General features: G+C 36.9%; 1 protein-coding gene across 2 annotated transcripts in view; it reads left to right on the top strand.

Annotated features, from left to right (window-relative positions):
* The window catches only part of LOC114481278 (protocadherin-15-like), a 225,534-nt gene that overhangs the window by 172,183 nt on the left and 38,065 nt on the right, over positions 1-15,286 (top strand). For both annotated transcript variants that reach the window (XM_028475966.1, XM_028475967.1), the window contains 4 exons: positions 4,542-4,651; positions 4,810-4,950; positions 7,490-7,617; positions 15,030-15,260. In XM_028475966.1, the coding sequence (XP_028331767.1) occupies positions 4,542-4,651; positions 4,810-4,950; positions 7,490-7,617; positions 15,030-15,260 (610 nt within the window). The remainder of the gene's footprint in view (positions 1-4,541; positions 4,652-4,809; positions 4,951-7,489; positions 7,618-15,029; positions 15,261-15,286) is intronic.

Raw genomic sequence — 15,286 nt, 5'->3', positions numbered from 1 at the left:
CTTAATGTCGGACAATGCTTTCTCAGACCGGTCTTTAAAAAAAACCCAAAAAACTGTCATTTTCTTAATATAATAATAAACGTGAATCCACTGTGCATACAACTTTATTAGCAACGTCAAGGTTAAACATGCCTTCATCATAAGATATGCCACAAAAACTAATATAAAGTGCAAGAAAATACAACCATTGCTTATGTCCAAAGGCTTGTCTTTTAATGCAGAATGCTTGATCTCTCATTTAGAGAGCCGGTCGCCGTATATTATACAGCACGGTCTTGGTGCGTGGGAAAATCTATATTTCATGTAGGACTCCTAGTATTGTCTGTTAAATCAGCTTTTCTTTTACCCTATCTTGGAAGTTTCACTTTAGCGATAATTTACCGGCCGGATCATCCCCTTTAAGTTGTGCTTAAAGGGGATGCTCCGGCCTGTGAGGGATAGACAGGTGTAGCAGAGAGAATCCAGTAATTTTCCAAAATAAAACACCGTTTAGGCTCAGATAATAAATACAACAGAAATAATGTGAATTATGTATTATTTCTGTGTGACCCAGTACCAATAGCCTGGGGTTTGGGGAGCTCTGACCTACGCGACACATTTAAACTTCAAAAATTCCAAAGCAGCTGCCGAACCAGCAACACGGTGACGTCCTCCAAAGACAAGGAAAGTGAGAGATGGGTTTATGGCCTGTTAGACTCCAAATGTGCCCAGTATAAAACACACCTAGGAACTAATGAGAGGATTAGATCTGCACTGGCACACAAATAAAGGTTCTCATTTACCAAGAGAATGATGAGACACTTTAAGCAAACAAAATGCGTTTAGCTTCTTTTATAAATGCAGAAAAGAAAGAAACCAAACAGATACGCCCCATAGTACTTATTAAAACTATCCAGCAAGATAACTTGCATTGACCGTATTGGGAAACAGTGTCATAATGCTCATTATTTGGCCTTAAGTGTGTGTTATGTTCTTAGAATTCACTGTGAGGGGAAATGAATGAAGTTTGTGGCTAATATTGTAGAATAATTACACAAGGTTATCTAAAATAGTGTTTGTTCTTATTATTACAGAGGAAAGAAACAGTTTTATTAGCACGCTACCCAAATGTAATAGTTTGCCCCAGTGGTTCCCAAATGGTGTGCCGCGGGATTTTGTGACAACCATACGTTGTTTTATTGCAATATACAACTACACAAAAATAATTATTTTCTAACTTACTAATTTGTATGCACTCATTTCATAAAACTATATACCTAATTTAAAAAAAGTATTTTGTTAATAAATATTTCATGAGTAATATAGTTGGCATTAGTAAATAATTATGCACATTTACAGATATTGTACGTGATATGAGTGATAACGTGTTATAACGGCTATTTTGCACAATAGGTTTGACTTCAAATTTTGACTTTTCCTTTGTGGTGCCTTGGGCACAAAAAGTTTGGGAACCACTGGTTTACCAAATGCTTTTTTTTGCTATAATCTTTCCTGTTTTCTTCTCTGCTTACTCTGTAATAGCGTAATATATTTGGCCCACTGCACTGTAGACCCAAAAACCATTTTCTCAGAAAGCCTTTTGACATAATAGAAAAAAAGGCGCAGGTGTGAAAAAGGGATTGACTTACTGGTTTTTGATTTTGACGGCTGAGTTTAAAAAAAAATTGTTGTGCGCGATCTGTCACTGTCACTGTGTTCATAAAGCTGTGTAAAAGTACACAGACATCAGATGTCATTCACATTATCAACCGTTTTTTGCTGCTTCTGTTACCATGTCAGAATGTATAGAATAACAGGGATGATGTATTATCTGCTCTCAGAATGTGAAGTCCTTCAGTAAGAAGCACAGAAAATGAAATGTGATTGTGAACAATTTGTGGATCAAAGAGATTCAATGGACTGAAGGCAAACATACACCAATGCGCTTAACACAGACTTTAACTTCCCTACCGCAACTCCATTAGTCATGTTGTGATGGCTTGATAGCTATTGGTAGACCTTTAGCTTAACTAGCAAGGTCTATGCAGACACTAGTGTACCGAAAACCTGTACTACTAGTAAAACACAATGTGTATTTACTACTTCTACTAAAATCTAGCAAGTAAAGTCAAACAATTCACTATAGTACTAGAAGACCTTATACAAATAAAGTAAAATCCTAGTACTGATTGGTTGTAACGTTTTCAAAAGCCAATGGCACTAGTAAAGTGTAGTTGACACTAGTAAACCAAAATCGAGTACTAGTAGAGTTCAAAGGTTCCATGTCATGCTATTTTTCACACATCTCCATTTGTTCTAAGAACCCCAAAAACATAGTATTTGAGGTTTATTTTCCCAAACTCGCCTGTTTTACATAGTTTTAGCCTCTGAAAAGTCACTTTCTGAGAATCTCTACACAAACAGGCTGATTTGTGGCCTACTTATGTATATTCATGAGTGGGCGTGTCTGTAGACAGGACACTGACTTCCTCCCCCCCGCACGGTGACGTAGGGCCAGAGGACGGCCCGCCCTCCTCCCACCCACTCCGTAGCCGAGCTCATGCTGCTTTATAAACAGCGTTCACCGATTCATACATAGACTGTAGAAAATACATACATAGCACTGCGCGAAGGACGCTGAAATGCTCCCCTTCGTGGGCGTTTCTGTTTACATGTCAATCACGGCAGAGAGTTTCCTGGAGGCGTGGCTTCTCCAGCTCAGTGCCGTGTCAAATTTGTCATCAAAGTGGGAACGTGTCATCAAATTGGAGCGAGGTGTTTGGGCTCAAGAAAGGAGTAAATCACCCTCTAATTAACGATTGAGGGAATCAATGAAAAAAACACTTTAGACATGTATATGAAGCCCTAATAGCACTTGGATGACACAGAAAAGTCAATTTAGCTTAACATAGGCCCTTAACTATGGTTGATATCACTTTCCACAATCATTTACCATCAGTACCTGCCGGTTAAGGTTTGCCCATTAATTATAATGTCTAATATTTCAAACTGTGATGCATTGGTTGGTGATTTTTAGACTTTACACCGACCGCTGAGTTTCTTTGCCACATAAAAAGTACAACAGCACTAGTTGTTTTTGCTGTCACATTAAGACAAAACAACATGTGGTAATTGTTGCTATATCTAAAATCTTGTTTTGTGTACAGTGTTACGCTCACACACTAATGCAGGACAGGAAAAAAAAACCAGCAATCACTTGATTCCTTTTCATACTAAAATAAAGTGGCAATAAACACTTCTCTTACTGGCATCAAATCAACCTTGTGTTGTGAGACATTGCAAACAAGGACAAACATCTGTTAAGTGCTAAATGCACTCATTAGCTGCTTTGAAAGATCTTTTCCCAGCCAACATTTGCTTCAGTTTTCTCAAAGAACTGTTTAACAGCTTTTCAAAAATTGAGTACACTAATGTAAAGTCATCAAAAGTAGTTTTTTTCGACTTGAATAGAAGAAAATGTATTTTGCTAGTTTCTCTGTTTTAAATCATAACTTGTCCAAAAAATGTCCACAGTTGTCTTTAGGGATGGGAATCGAAAACCGGTTCTTTCTGAGAACCGGTTCCCGATAATCCAATTCCTAGGAATCGTTTGTTTGCTTGTATTTCAGTTCTGCTTATCGGTTCCTCTTACGTCGCAAACACTTAACGCCTCCGTCCTGTGTTTGTAGCGTCTCTGTTGCTACGCTACTCACTTCCGGGTTCCGTACACTCGCGCAGAAGTTGCTTCTCGCACAGACTTTTCTTTCGAAAACAACAAAGTTCCACAAGAACACACACCTCGTCGCCAGTTTATGTCCTCATAACAAGTAATCAGACACGGGAGGCGGACTGGTACTGATCGTTGTCTTTAGTTTGCTCTTTCACACTGGTTCACACACGCACACACACACACACATGGCCGATGACGTCACATGTAACATCGGAGACGGCATCTCTGAAATGTAAACAAAGGCTAAACTAAAGCTTTACCGTTTAAATACAGAACAATAAGTGCAGCAGTACTTTTGGTTAATATGTTCTTTTTTACAAAAGAAATGTATTGTTTTATGTCTGAATTAGTTTTGGATCAAGTTGTTCAAGTTCAAAAAGAGCACTGTAAAAATTCTCAAATGTCTGTAGCCAAAATGTGTCATGCTGTAATAATAATAATAATAATAATTCATCATTGACATAATGCTTTTGTATATATTATTATTCATTGAAAACAATCTATACCTTGTGGATTAAAAGAAATCTGATATTAAAGGGACAAAGATAATATAATAGTTAAATCAAACAAATCCATTTGTATTATTTCACTCCCTCACCCAGTGAGAATCGATAAGAGAATCGGTAAGGAATCGAATCGATAAGCAGTACTAATAATGGAATCGGAATTGCTAAATTCTTGTCAATTCTCATCCCTAGTTGTCTTGTAGATATTTCATTTTCATACTGTATGCATTGATACAAACTCCCCGCGACCCTGAAAAAAAGGAGCAAGCGGGTCAGAAAATGGATGGAATGATGGATTTAATAGAAAGTGACTTGACCATTCCCAGGTTTCTCCCAGTGAGCGAAGCTGCTGCCGTGGGAACCTTTGTGGGAGTAATCACAGCAGCTGCTGTCAATCAAACTATCATTTACTCCATCATTGGTGGCAACAAGGGAGGTGAGACAAGCTGAAGCTCTTCATGGTTTCTGTGTGTGTTTCATGTAACCCTAAGGTCACACCCTCTTGGGGTTTGCCAAAAAATACCACAACCCTTTGTGAAAATCTCTCCTGTCCTTGCTTTCTTTCTCCATTCTGTGGCCTTTGGTTTTCTCCAGGCATGTTTTCATTAAACGAAACAACAGGAGTGATTTCCACAGCGCAGCCTTTGGACTATGAGACCAATTCCAGCTATGTTCTCAGGGTGGAGGCAGACTCCATGAGGGTCGTGTCCTCAAACCTACGAGCTCCCTCAAAAAGTAAGTACTGGCTTGTTCTTAAGACTTGTGCACATTTTATACATTTAAAAAAGACACAAATGTAAATTCAAATTTTCTGTATATTCTAGTTATATTTCAATCACATGATGGCATTGGTAAAGAACATTTTTAATGATAACTTTATTTTAAAGCTGCTACTGCCAACAATTTTGTTAATGGAATTCCAAATTTGATTAAAAAAAAATTATAGTAGCAGCTTAAAGATAAATTAACAATTTGACTTCATTTAACTGAAAGCTGCTACCCCCAATATTTTTTATTCGATAAAATCATAGATTATGCCTCATAGATCAATGAATCGGGGATCATTTATGCCAAAGAAGAAAGGAAAAAGGTTGAAACTGCTGCTTAAAAGTTTGTTTTCATCTCCACTGTAAACACTCTGTTTGTTGACATGTTTACGCATTGCATTGTGGGATTTGGAGTCCTGTAAACATACTGTATAGAAGTGTTTTTACTTCCTTCTTATAGCGATTTCTTGTTTGTTCAGACAAGGAGGACTATCTATGTATCTATCTATCTATCTATCTATCTATCTATCTATCTATCTATCGCCAAGGGTTAAAATATACTGTATATGAATATCCAACCATAGTCAGAGCCCAATAAACAGTAAATATAAAGTGTGTTGGTGTTGCCAGCTTCCTGTCAGTGACTTACTGAGATCTTGGTGCTTTCTTTAATGACTGTTCCGACTGCAATTCTCAACTGTCAGAACATGTTAATAATGATCAAAGTGACTTGATATATTTGAAAGATTGAAGATCATAAACTTTTTCCTCAGGCGTCCCTGTTGACCGTGAAAGTCAAGTTACTTTTTTTGATTCATTTACAATCAATTTCTAATCCCCTCCATCAATTAACTACATCAGTTTTAATTGTGTTATTTAAATTGAAACCTGAAAAATGACGAGTGAAATGGGTTCAGCCGTTTTTCTGCCCCAATTTTGCTCTTTTCTCTAATTTCTTTTCAGATTACATCTCCATTCTTACTAATTGACGCTCAACTCCCCCAGTTTCTCATTTCTTCTTTAATTATAGTGTTAGCCGCATGCTGCTCTCATTCTATTTAAGCCATTAAAGCAAGAATGCAAGAAATCTGCTGGAACCAAAGCCACACATCCTTGTAGTCATTAGTGAGCCTCCTTCAGTGCATTCTGGTGCGATGCAATCAGGCCACAAATCAATGAAATTCTAACAATATGTTAATCACTCTTTATGAAGGGAAAGGTTTGTGTTACAAGTGAATATTTTGTGTTTGATACGTCTGTCGTTTGCAGACACCAGTTCAGTATTATGGGGGATGGTTTTGTCTTTGCAACATGCAGTACAATTTGGGAAATGGGTGTTTTTCTTTGTGTGCATGATGTCAAACATTATCGTCCAGGTGGTGACTTTAAAACAAGGTCCTGTAAATGTCTGGGTCCTGTAATAGAGTGCAGGTGGAAAACAAGCAGTTATACATTAGATCTGCCAAGTGGTAAATTTTAAGCACAGAACAAAAGTGCAAAGAGCTCACAGCAATGTCTTAAACAAAGATGTGTTTACAATCACAGAAAAGCTTTCAATTTTAATGTGTTATCACCTAATATAAAACACTTGAAAATATACCAGTCTTTAAAAAAGACCAAATCTAAATGTTAAATATGAAATCTAAATGTTACGTTTAAATATAGTTGTTTAAATATAATTGTTAAATTTAAATCCAAATGTTCAATATTACATTGAAATATGAAATGTTAAATCTAAATCTAAATGTTGCATTTAAATATAAATGTTAAATCTAAATATAAATGTTGAATATTAAATCTAAATATGAAATGTTAAATCTAAATCTAAACATTAAATATGAAATCTAAATGTTACATTTAAATATAAATGTTAAATTTAAATCTAAATGTTGAACATTAAATCTAATAATAAAATCGAAATCTTAAATCGAAATCTTAAATCGAAATCTTAAATCGAAATCTTAAATCGAAATCTTAAATTGAAATATTAAATTGAAATGTTAAATCGAAATTGAAATGTTACTTTTGAATATAAATGTGAAATCTAAATCTAAATGCAAAATAGTAAATCTAAATATTAAATCTAAATGTTAGATGTTGAATCTAAATATTAAATTTAAATATTAACATTGACATATGCGTGCGAGAAAAGTAAATGTAAATTTCACAATTATTGCCGTAAATCTGGTCAAAAGTAACTTCACATAAATTTTTTAAACGTATTTTGTTGCTAAAGTTGCTGTTTATTTTAGCATGTACGACTTTACAATCGGCGCCCCATAAATCTGAGCCAAATCAGAACAAATGGACCTGGATCTACAGCACACCTGAACAAATGAACAGAAACATGGATTATGACCAAGATCAAATTTAATATAATGAGAAAAAAATCCTCCACCCCATGTTTTTTGTTTTGTTTTCTTGTACAGCCTTTGTGGATTGTAAAGGGTTCTTCAAGGCTCTGACGTTTTTCACAAGAATCTGTGTTTTTTGAATGTGTTTTCCAGCTAACACAGCCAAAGTGATTATCAGCATCCAGGATGAAAACGACCACCCACCGGTGTTTACAAGAACCCTTTACATCGGAGGAGTTGCAGAAGACGCCAAAACCTTTACTTCAGTCTTGCAAGTCCAGGTATGGAAAACAACTGAGTAATGTCTATATAGAGTTAACCTGGATATTTGAAGACATCATACACTAAGCAAGGGTCAAATACTTCAGTTTAACCTTTTTTAGCTTTTAAGTTTGTTATATCTAAACTACCTTCTCTACCTAATTTGGCTTTCATTTTATTATGTGCTTGCCTTTGGAGTTGACCAAGTTTAGAGTTACCTGTATGGAATCAGAACAGTATCATAATGAATGAACTCTTGCAGGGTTTTTCACAAATGGATATGCTGTGTTTTGCAGTTGTATTTCAGATTCACAAATTCACACGATCTGTTTCACAAATGCGCACACTCTGGTTCACAAACATATATTTGTTTCACAGTTGTATTTTAAATTCACAAAAGCACATGATCTGTTTTGCAAATATATATTGTATGCAAACTTATAATATAAATTCTCAAATGCACAAGCTCTACTTCACAAATATTATTTTGAGGCACACTTGTAATATAAATCCACAGATGATGCAAATTGCCAAATGTGCATTTACAAACTGCTTCTGTGCTTGTGCAAAACCCTGCAAGAGTTCATTCATTATGATACTGTTCTGATTCCATATACGTACCTGAGCCAGCCTCAGTTCTAAGCCTTGAATAGAACGATTTTAAGCCAAATTTGATCTTCAACAGAAGTTAAGCTCATAGCAATGAAAATATGTCAGAGATATGTTAGTCTTTGGTTGACCCAGTGACAAGAATCCATTCCTAGCATGCAAAGATAAAAAAATAACAAACAATAGGTAAATATGACCATCAGAAACAAGATAAAAACCCAAATGAAAAATTTAATTCCACTGCGACTTGAATCCATCAACCACAGACCACAAGTCCAGAACAAATAAGGTTCAGGCCTTAACAAATAAAGTCAAATTAACTGAAAACATATTTCGTCTGATGAAAGATCAACATCTGAAAACTGAGACGTATCTCTTCTTTACGTCACTTCTGATTTGCTCATTTGCGATTATTCCTCCGCTTCATCTCAGAAATGAATGGAAAATGACCATCTTTCTTGTCTTATAACTCCAAACAGACACAGCACATTTCGGCCTAATATTTGTGCTTTACATTTACACAAGAACTACATCTGGACAATAACATATTTGGTTTAAGCACCAATATTTCACCTAAATGACCAATTGGCCATTTAATTAAAACATATAATACAAAAATCTCAACTAACAATAACGTGAAAAATAACCCCCCAAAAGAACGCCCGCAGTCTCCAGATCATAGGAAAACTGGATATGAGTTCCATTAAACAAGAGAACAATAGTTTGTAGTGTTGCCCTCTATATGCTTTTAAAAAATCAGTTTATTTTTTGTTGCTTTGCTCTTTGCTCTTTCATTTAAGAGTTTTTACCTTCTTTATCACAAACAAGAAAGACACTCTTATCATAGTAAACAACTTGAGCCAGTCGGAAATTAATCAAATGCTTCACGGAAAGCTGAACGGGTCACAAGGCTGAGCTCTCTCAGCCTGTATCTTAAAATTAGCAATATGTTGTAGTGAGTTTAGATGCCTCCTCCATGGGACAAAGACAGACAAGGTCGCTGGAAGTAAACTCTGTGCTTAAATACGTTATTGCATTTCACTTTTTGTTATTATTATTATTATTATTGATATTGAAAGAAATTCCATCTAGGCTTTATTAAAAACATAGTTAGAGTGACAGAAGTTATGATAAATTGTGAAGAAGCTCAATGGAACTGCAATTTAAAAGTTAACGTGCCTTATTCAGCCTTGGTCTCCTCTAAAGACTTGTGACTAAAATAGAAGATACAAATAAATTGTTTGTTTAACATAAATAGCATCAGCTTGAAAACAGTTTAATAAACAGGATGAAGCAGGAAAGACGTGATTTATTATTAAATTATGGAGTTTTGATTGATTGTTGAAAATAACGTCAGTATTTCTTGCTCCACTATATAAGAAGTGTTTGATCACTGTGAGTAGGATCATTAGTACACACACATGGGCTTCTGTTTGCACCCTCCCTGGTTGCTTTCTTCACTTTCTTGATTCACTGTCAGTTTATCTCTGCAGCATGAGTTTGATTTTAATACTTTCCTTTAGATTTCATTAAGATGGACTTTGATGCAAAATCACACCTGGCATTAGTGTCTGTTTGATCTGCGTACTTTGTGCCCCCACATCACCCTATGGTTGGTCTGCAAAGTCTGCTGAGTTGGCATAGACATCTCTGACCTGAATTGACATCTATCACTTTGTATTCAACACATCCTTACGTTCTACAACAGACATGGTTAAACGGCGGCCCAGGGGGCACGTGTGACCCTCAAATTAATTATGTACGGCCTCCAAAGTAAACACACGTAATGACTACAAAAATACACAAACATAACAGGAAAATGTGCAAGACATCAACAAATATACACAGAGAAAGAACAGAAATACACAAAATGACAATGAATTATGCAAAACAGCAACAGAATTACACAATGTGACTTCATAAACACACAAAACGACAACAAACACCCAAAATGTGAAGCGAAGAGATGGGTTTTGAGTTTTAATTTGCAACTTTTCCCAAACTCAGATTGTAAAATTCCATATAAACTGACTTAAGCTTGTGAATTGTCACCGATCGAATGTGAGTAAAAGTAAATTAAGGTGTTAATTTAAAACTAAGGTGAGGCATTCAGTACCCCAATCTTACAGTAGGGGCAGTGGTGAGCACACAGGTTCATGGTAGTGGGTGTGCACTGTAGCTGTTCCCACTGAACGTTCTTGAAGGCAAAATATGGCTCTTAGTGACGCTGCCATTTTGCAAATTTGACGTCATATGGAGCCAGAGTCTGCGCAGCAGTAGGGTCCGGCGGGAGTAGCCCTGGAAACATTTAAGGTACTGCCCTGATGAGTTACGCAGCCCAGCTACACCACAAACTTAAGTATCTTTCCCACTGGAAATTTACCAACGTATTGTTCAGATTGTTGATCAGATCATAGAGTACTAGTACTAGTGGCTCAAAAAAGACAAAAAAAACTGAACGGAAAAGTTTATTAGCGTCTTGGCTTTCCTTCACGACGTAACTGCTTATGCTATTCACAAAGAGAGCTACACAAGACCCGAAGCTGTCAATCATCGTTATATATGACGTTAAATCACGTTTTTCAACCTCAAAAAACTTTACGGAAAATTAACACTTGAACCCAATGTAGGGTGATAATAACTAATAATGATCACAGCAGAGTTTAGGTTTGGAAAAAAATTGTGACGAGTACTTTAACTTTACAGATTGACCAACTTTCCATCCATTATCATTGAGGAGGCGGGGTTTATGACCTATACTGCAGCCAGACAGCAGGGGGAGCTCTAAAAAAAACTTCACTTCCCCGCGAGTGTGCGTGCGTCGTCCATTCTTTTTACAGTCTATGGTTTATGGGTGCTCTGCTTTGAAAGAGCCAGTCCTTACATATATAACTACAGGTCCCTTTTACCATGGTGAGCTTTTGGCTCCTCTGGCCTATTTGCCTTATCTTAACTCAACAGCACAGACTGTCCCTTGGGATACAATGACCGAATGTACCATGTCACAGGAAGAAAGTTTTACTTTTGGACATAAACATTTTTCGAACTCTGAAGGATTTTCAAGGGTGTTTTTAAGAAAAACACTGATGACTATGGACTTAGTGTGGATAACTTTGCAGACGTCTTTAAATTAGAAGTGTCAATCATTTGAGCCCAGGGGCCACACGCACCTTAATTTGATCTTCAGTGGTTCGGACCAGTAAATGGACAATAGGAAAGATGTGAATGAAAAACCAGTCCCACCAATTTGGGAGGTGTTAAAAATGAGGTTGTCACTCTGCCTTGTCAATGCATGAATAGTAAAATAAATCTAATATTTTTAGGTTCTGGTGCATCAGTAACATTTTGCTGATCAGTTCTGGGCTTTTGTGTGATGTTATAGCTGTTGCTCTTTCCAAATCTGTGTGACCCCCCCCCCCCCCCCCTTGTATTACTTGTATTTAAAACTGTTTTTAAGACAGGGTGAAATTAGTCAGGGGGCCAGATTTTTTTCAAGTAAGACCTCAGGGGGCCGTATTACACTTTCGGCCTGAAAGACCAAACACTGACTCAACACATGGATATTCTGCTTGAAATTATTCATGAAGGCTTACACATCAAACAGAAATAGCATTGGCACCACAATAGCCTCACAATGAGGCCTACAATTACATAGCAGCCTCAAGCAAGTTACCCTCTAAAAACGTAACATTGTCCTATCCATGCAACAAAATAGACTAAACACATTTCCTATAAATAACACAAGTGTAAACTGTAAATTACTCTGATCATATTTATTGAAAGTTTGCACATGAAAACATGCCAATGCATAACTAGGCCAATGAAAAGAAGGCCTAAATGAGTCACAGAAAGTAAGTGCCAGAATAAAGTAATCCAACAATAGGCCATGTGACTGAATATCCAGTAGGAATTAGTAAAACAAAAAGGTTCTTGAAAAAATAGCCAAATATGACCTATCTTAAAATATTACATATATTAAAATAACAGATTAACTTTGCCAGTCATCACCAGTAAACTCCAACCTATATTTCCACACACCCATGCCTATGGCACTAGCCCACTGTACAGCCTACATCAATCAACCCCACCCCTTTTATTCCCTCCCACCCATATCACACAGGATTATGATAAATGGCGAGACAAGCCTTCTTCAGCTACATTTTATTTGTCAAAACCAGACATCTTTTCACGTTCACCAGCTTAGCTCAGCTGCAGCTGAGGAGGGCAGCAGCAACAAACCAACTGATGGATTCCACCAAAATTAAATAGTATGCTTCAGCTGCTTCAAACCGGAGCTGCTACGTTGCTTTGTCATCATCTCATGTAGAGATTACAGGAAAAGTCCATTCAAGGTGATAGTTCCCTGTTTTGTCTGAACCGCTGTCGTATTGTGTCACAAACACAGTGTTAGTTGTGTGAGATTCATGGTTTGTGTTTGAGCTGTTCTAAGACGTGATTGGGCTATCTGATCTGGCAACACTGATTCCCCATTTCATGTGTGATGTCACAAATGTAGAAAATTTGAAACGGAGTAATTTTCTCTGTGTTATAAGACTTACACAGACCACAAACAAACGACTAGATGATTTTATTTCACATTTTGTGTGCTGGTGGACAGAAAAAAAAATAAAACATTAGATTAAAAAATAAATAAATAAATTGCTCTCTCTCCCATATCAACCACAAGCCAGATGTGATGTACAAACGGGCATCCCTGATTTAAGCTCTATTAAAGAGAATCTAATAATATCTCAATTACCCAACTAAGTTTCATCCAGATCGGATCCTGATTTCACATTTCATCGCAATTTTTCCCCAACAAAATAGGGGAGCACATACATTTGGACCTACTGTATGGTTATTAATGAAAATTTAAATTTCTTCCAAGCCTTTAAACTGTGAGCGATCAGCATCACTGATCTGGATAACTGACAATATCAGGCAAAGAGGATATTTTGTGCTCGGTGAAGGTTTGTGCTCTCTGAATGCTCTTGTTTTATTTTTATTGACTGTGCACATGATTTACATATTTAGTATTTGCATAATGGGATGCCATGTGTCAAGGTCAAGTGAATTTTTACCATGTTTTACGCAATAATTTTTAATTATCAGAAGCGTTGAAGTCCTTAAACATTTGGAGATAATATGTGACCTATGTGACTGACAGCTACTGGTTTAGTTGTTAGAATGCAGACCTTTTCCTCCTGGCCGCTGTAGGCCAACATGTCCCTGGTGGCACAATTCGCTGTCGACAAGCAGCATCAATCCACTTCCTTTGGTTGTCCCGCTCGACTTCATGTCCCTGTCGGCTCACAAAGTTAGGAACCTGGGATGTCAACGCAGGAGTGAGGCACATCATCACATGTGTCTCCCCAAAGCACAGAATGCTAAATATTGCCAGCAGGCCATCACACTTGCAGTATATTGTGATTTCCAGGAGGACTGCAAGACAGGAATGGATTTCACCTTTATTAGCTGGTAGTTTCTGCTGCTCTGTAAATGCCTCAGCTCTCCTATTGTTGGGAAATGCCATTTTTGGGGTGTTTTCTCTTTGTCACCTCTATCTTCTTCTCGCTGCCCTTGTTATCTATTTTTGCCAATATTTTGTCACATCCCCATTTTGTTTATCTGGTTTGCTTGTACTTGGATCTCCATTTCTTTGGTTTTTCACTGTTCTGCTTCCCTGGTTCTGATCTGTTTTTTGGACTCAGTTGTTCACACTTGAACTGTTTAAATGTCTCATGATTAAAATGTGTGATCTGTTCAATTCTGGGCTTGATCAAACTCTTATTACGTCATGTAGCTGTATAAGATTTTGTCTTTCCGAGTAGTGAAAAAACCCTCCAAAGGACTCGGGCTTTGGATAGACAGATGGTCATGTATCCTCAGCTTGACTAGGTCACATCCCTGTAGAGGTGTTTCTGAAAAGTATTGCTCGTGCTTGTGCTTGATTATGAAGGGAAATGGTTTGAAAAGTTTTTCACTTTGACAACTCAAAGCTTTATCCAACTGACAGATAAGCTTTTGTACTCCAAGAACTTTTCTTCAGAGTCTTGAGTTTCAATACCTTGCTAGCTTAATAGCTAATTCCTCTAAGCCCTGATATTATATACATTTTTATTCCTTTCAATGACCTATTCCGTATTGTTACATGCATCTCTATAAGTAGAAAAAAACTACTTGTGCCTCTATTCTGTCTCTGTATTTACATTTCTTTGCTTATATTAGTTTTTGATTCCCTGTTCTTGGCTATAGCATTAAAGAAAATGGTTTTGTTTCTTTTAATCACATTGCTCATTATAATGAGAGCTGAATCTGTAGTCTATATTTCCAGACTGTCTTGTAAAGGCTCTGCAGGAAATCAATTTTTGCCTGAATGTGTGTCTAGTTGTGATTTTTGCATGGGAGTCTTATTGAGCGGAAATACGAGATTGTTAACCAGAACAGATCAACACTTTTATAAAGCTCAAAGTCCAGACTTTAACCCATTTGATTTTTTTTTTTTTTTTAATTATACAGTTGAAGGAACAAACGTATATTCTTTAATGATGAGATACAAAGCAGGAAGGAGATCAAATATAAATTAATTATTGGACTTGACAGCGCTTGATAGTGATTGGCTCTTACACAAAAGGAATCCAATGTGGAGGTGGACAGCAGAGTGACCCTATGACACACAGAATTTTAATTACACCAGCTTTTAATGATCTTGCTGCTGTGAATTATGATGACATTTTAATTTATTTATAAATATGATGATACTTTCGATTAGGCGATAATGTTATTAAAAGTGATGCACTGTGGTTTTTTCCAAACTTTCCAGGCTCTGGACCAAGACACTGGTAACTACAGTTCTATGATGTATCGACTGATCATTCCTCCTCCTGCGGGCAAAGACACCAAAGACGGCAAAGATGGGTTTGTCATTGAACCATACAGCGGCGTGGTGAAGACAGCCATCATGTACCGTAACATGAGGAGGTCATACTTCAAGTTTGAGGTGGTCGCCACGGATAACTACGGTCAAGGGCACAGCAGCAAGGCTGAGATTGTGGTGTGTGTACTTTTAATCTATCAGGA

The sequence above is a fragment of the Gouania willdenowi genome, chromosome 19 (genome assembly GCF_900634775.1).
Source record: "Gouania willdenowi chromosome 19, fGouWil2.1, whole genome shotgun sequence".
Lineage (NCBI taxonomy): Eukaryota > Metazoa > Chordata > Actinopteri > Blenniiformes > Gobiesocidae > Gouania > Gouania willdenowi.
Note: the sequence above shows the minus strand (reverse complement) of the source record. Positions and strands in the feature narration are given on the sequence as shown.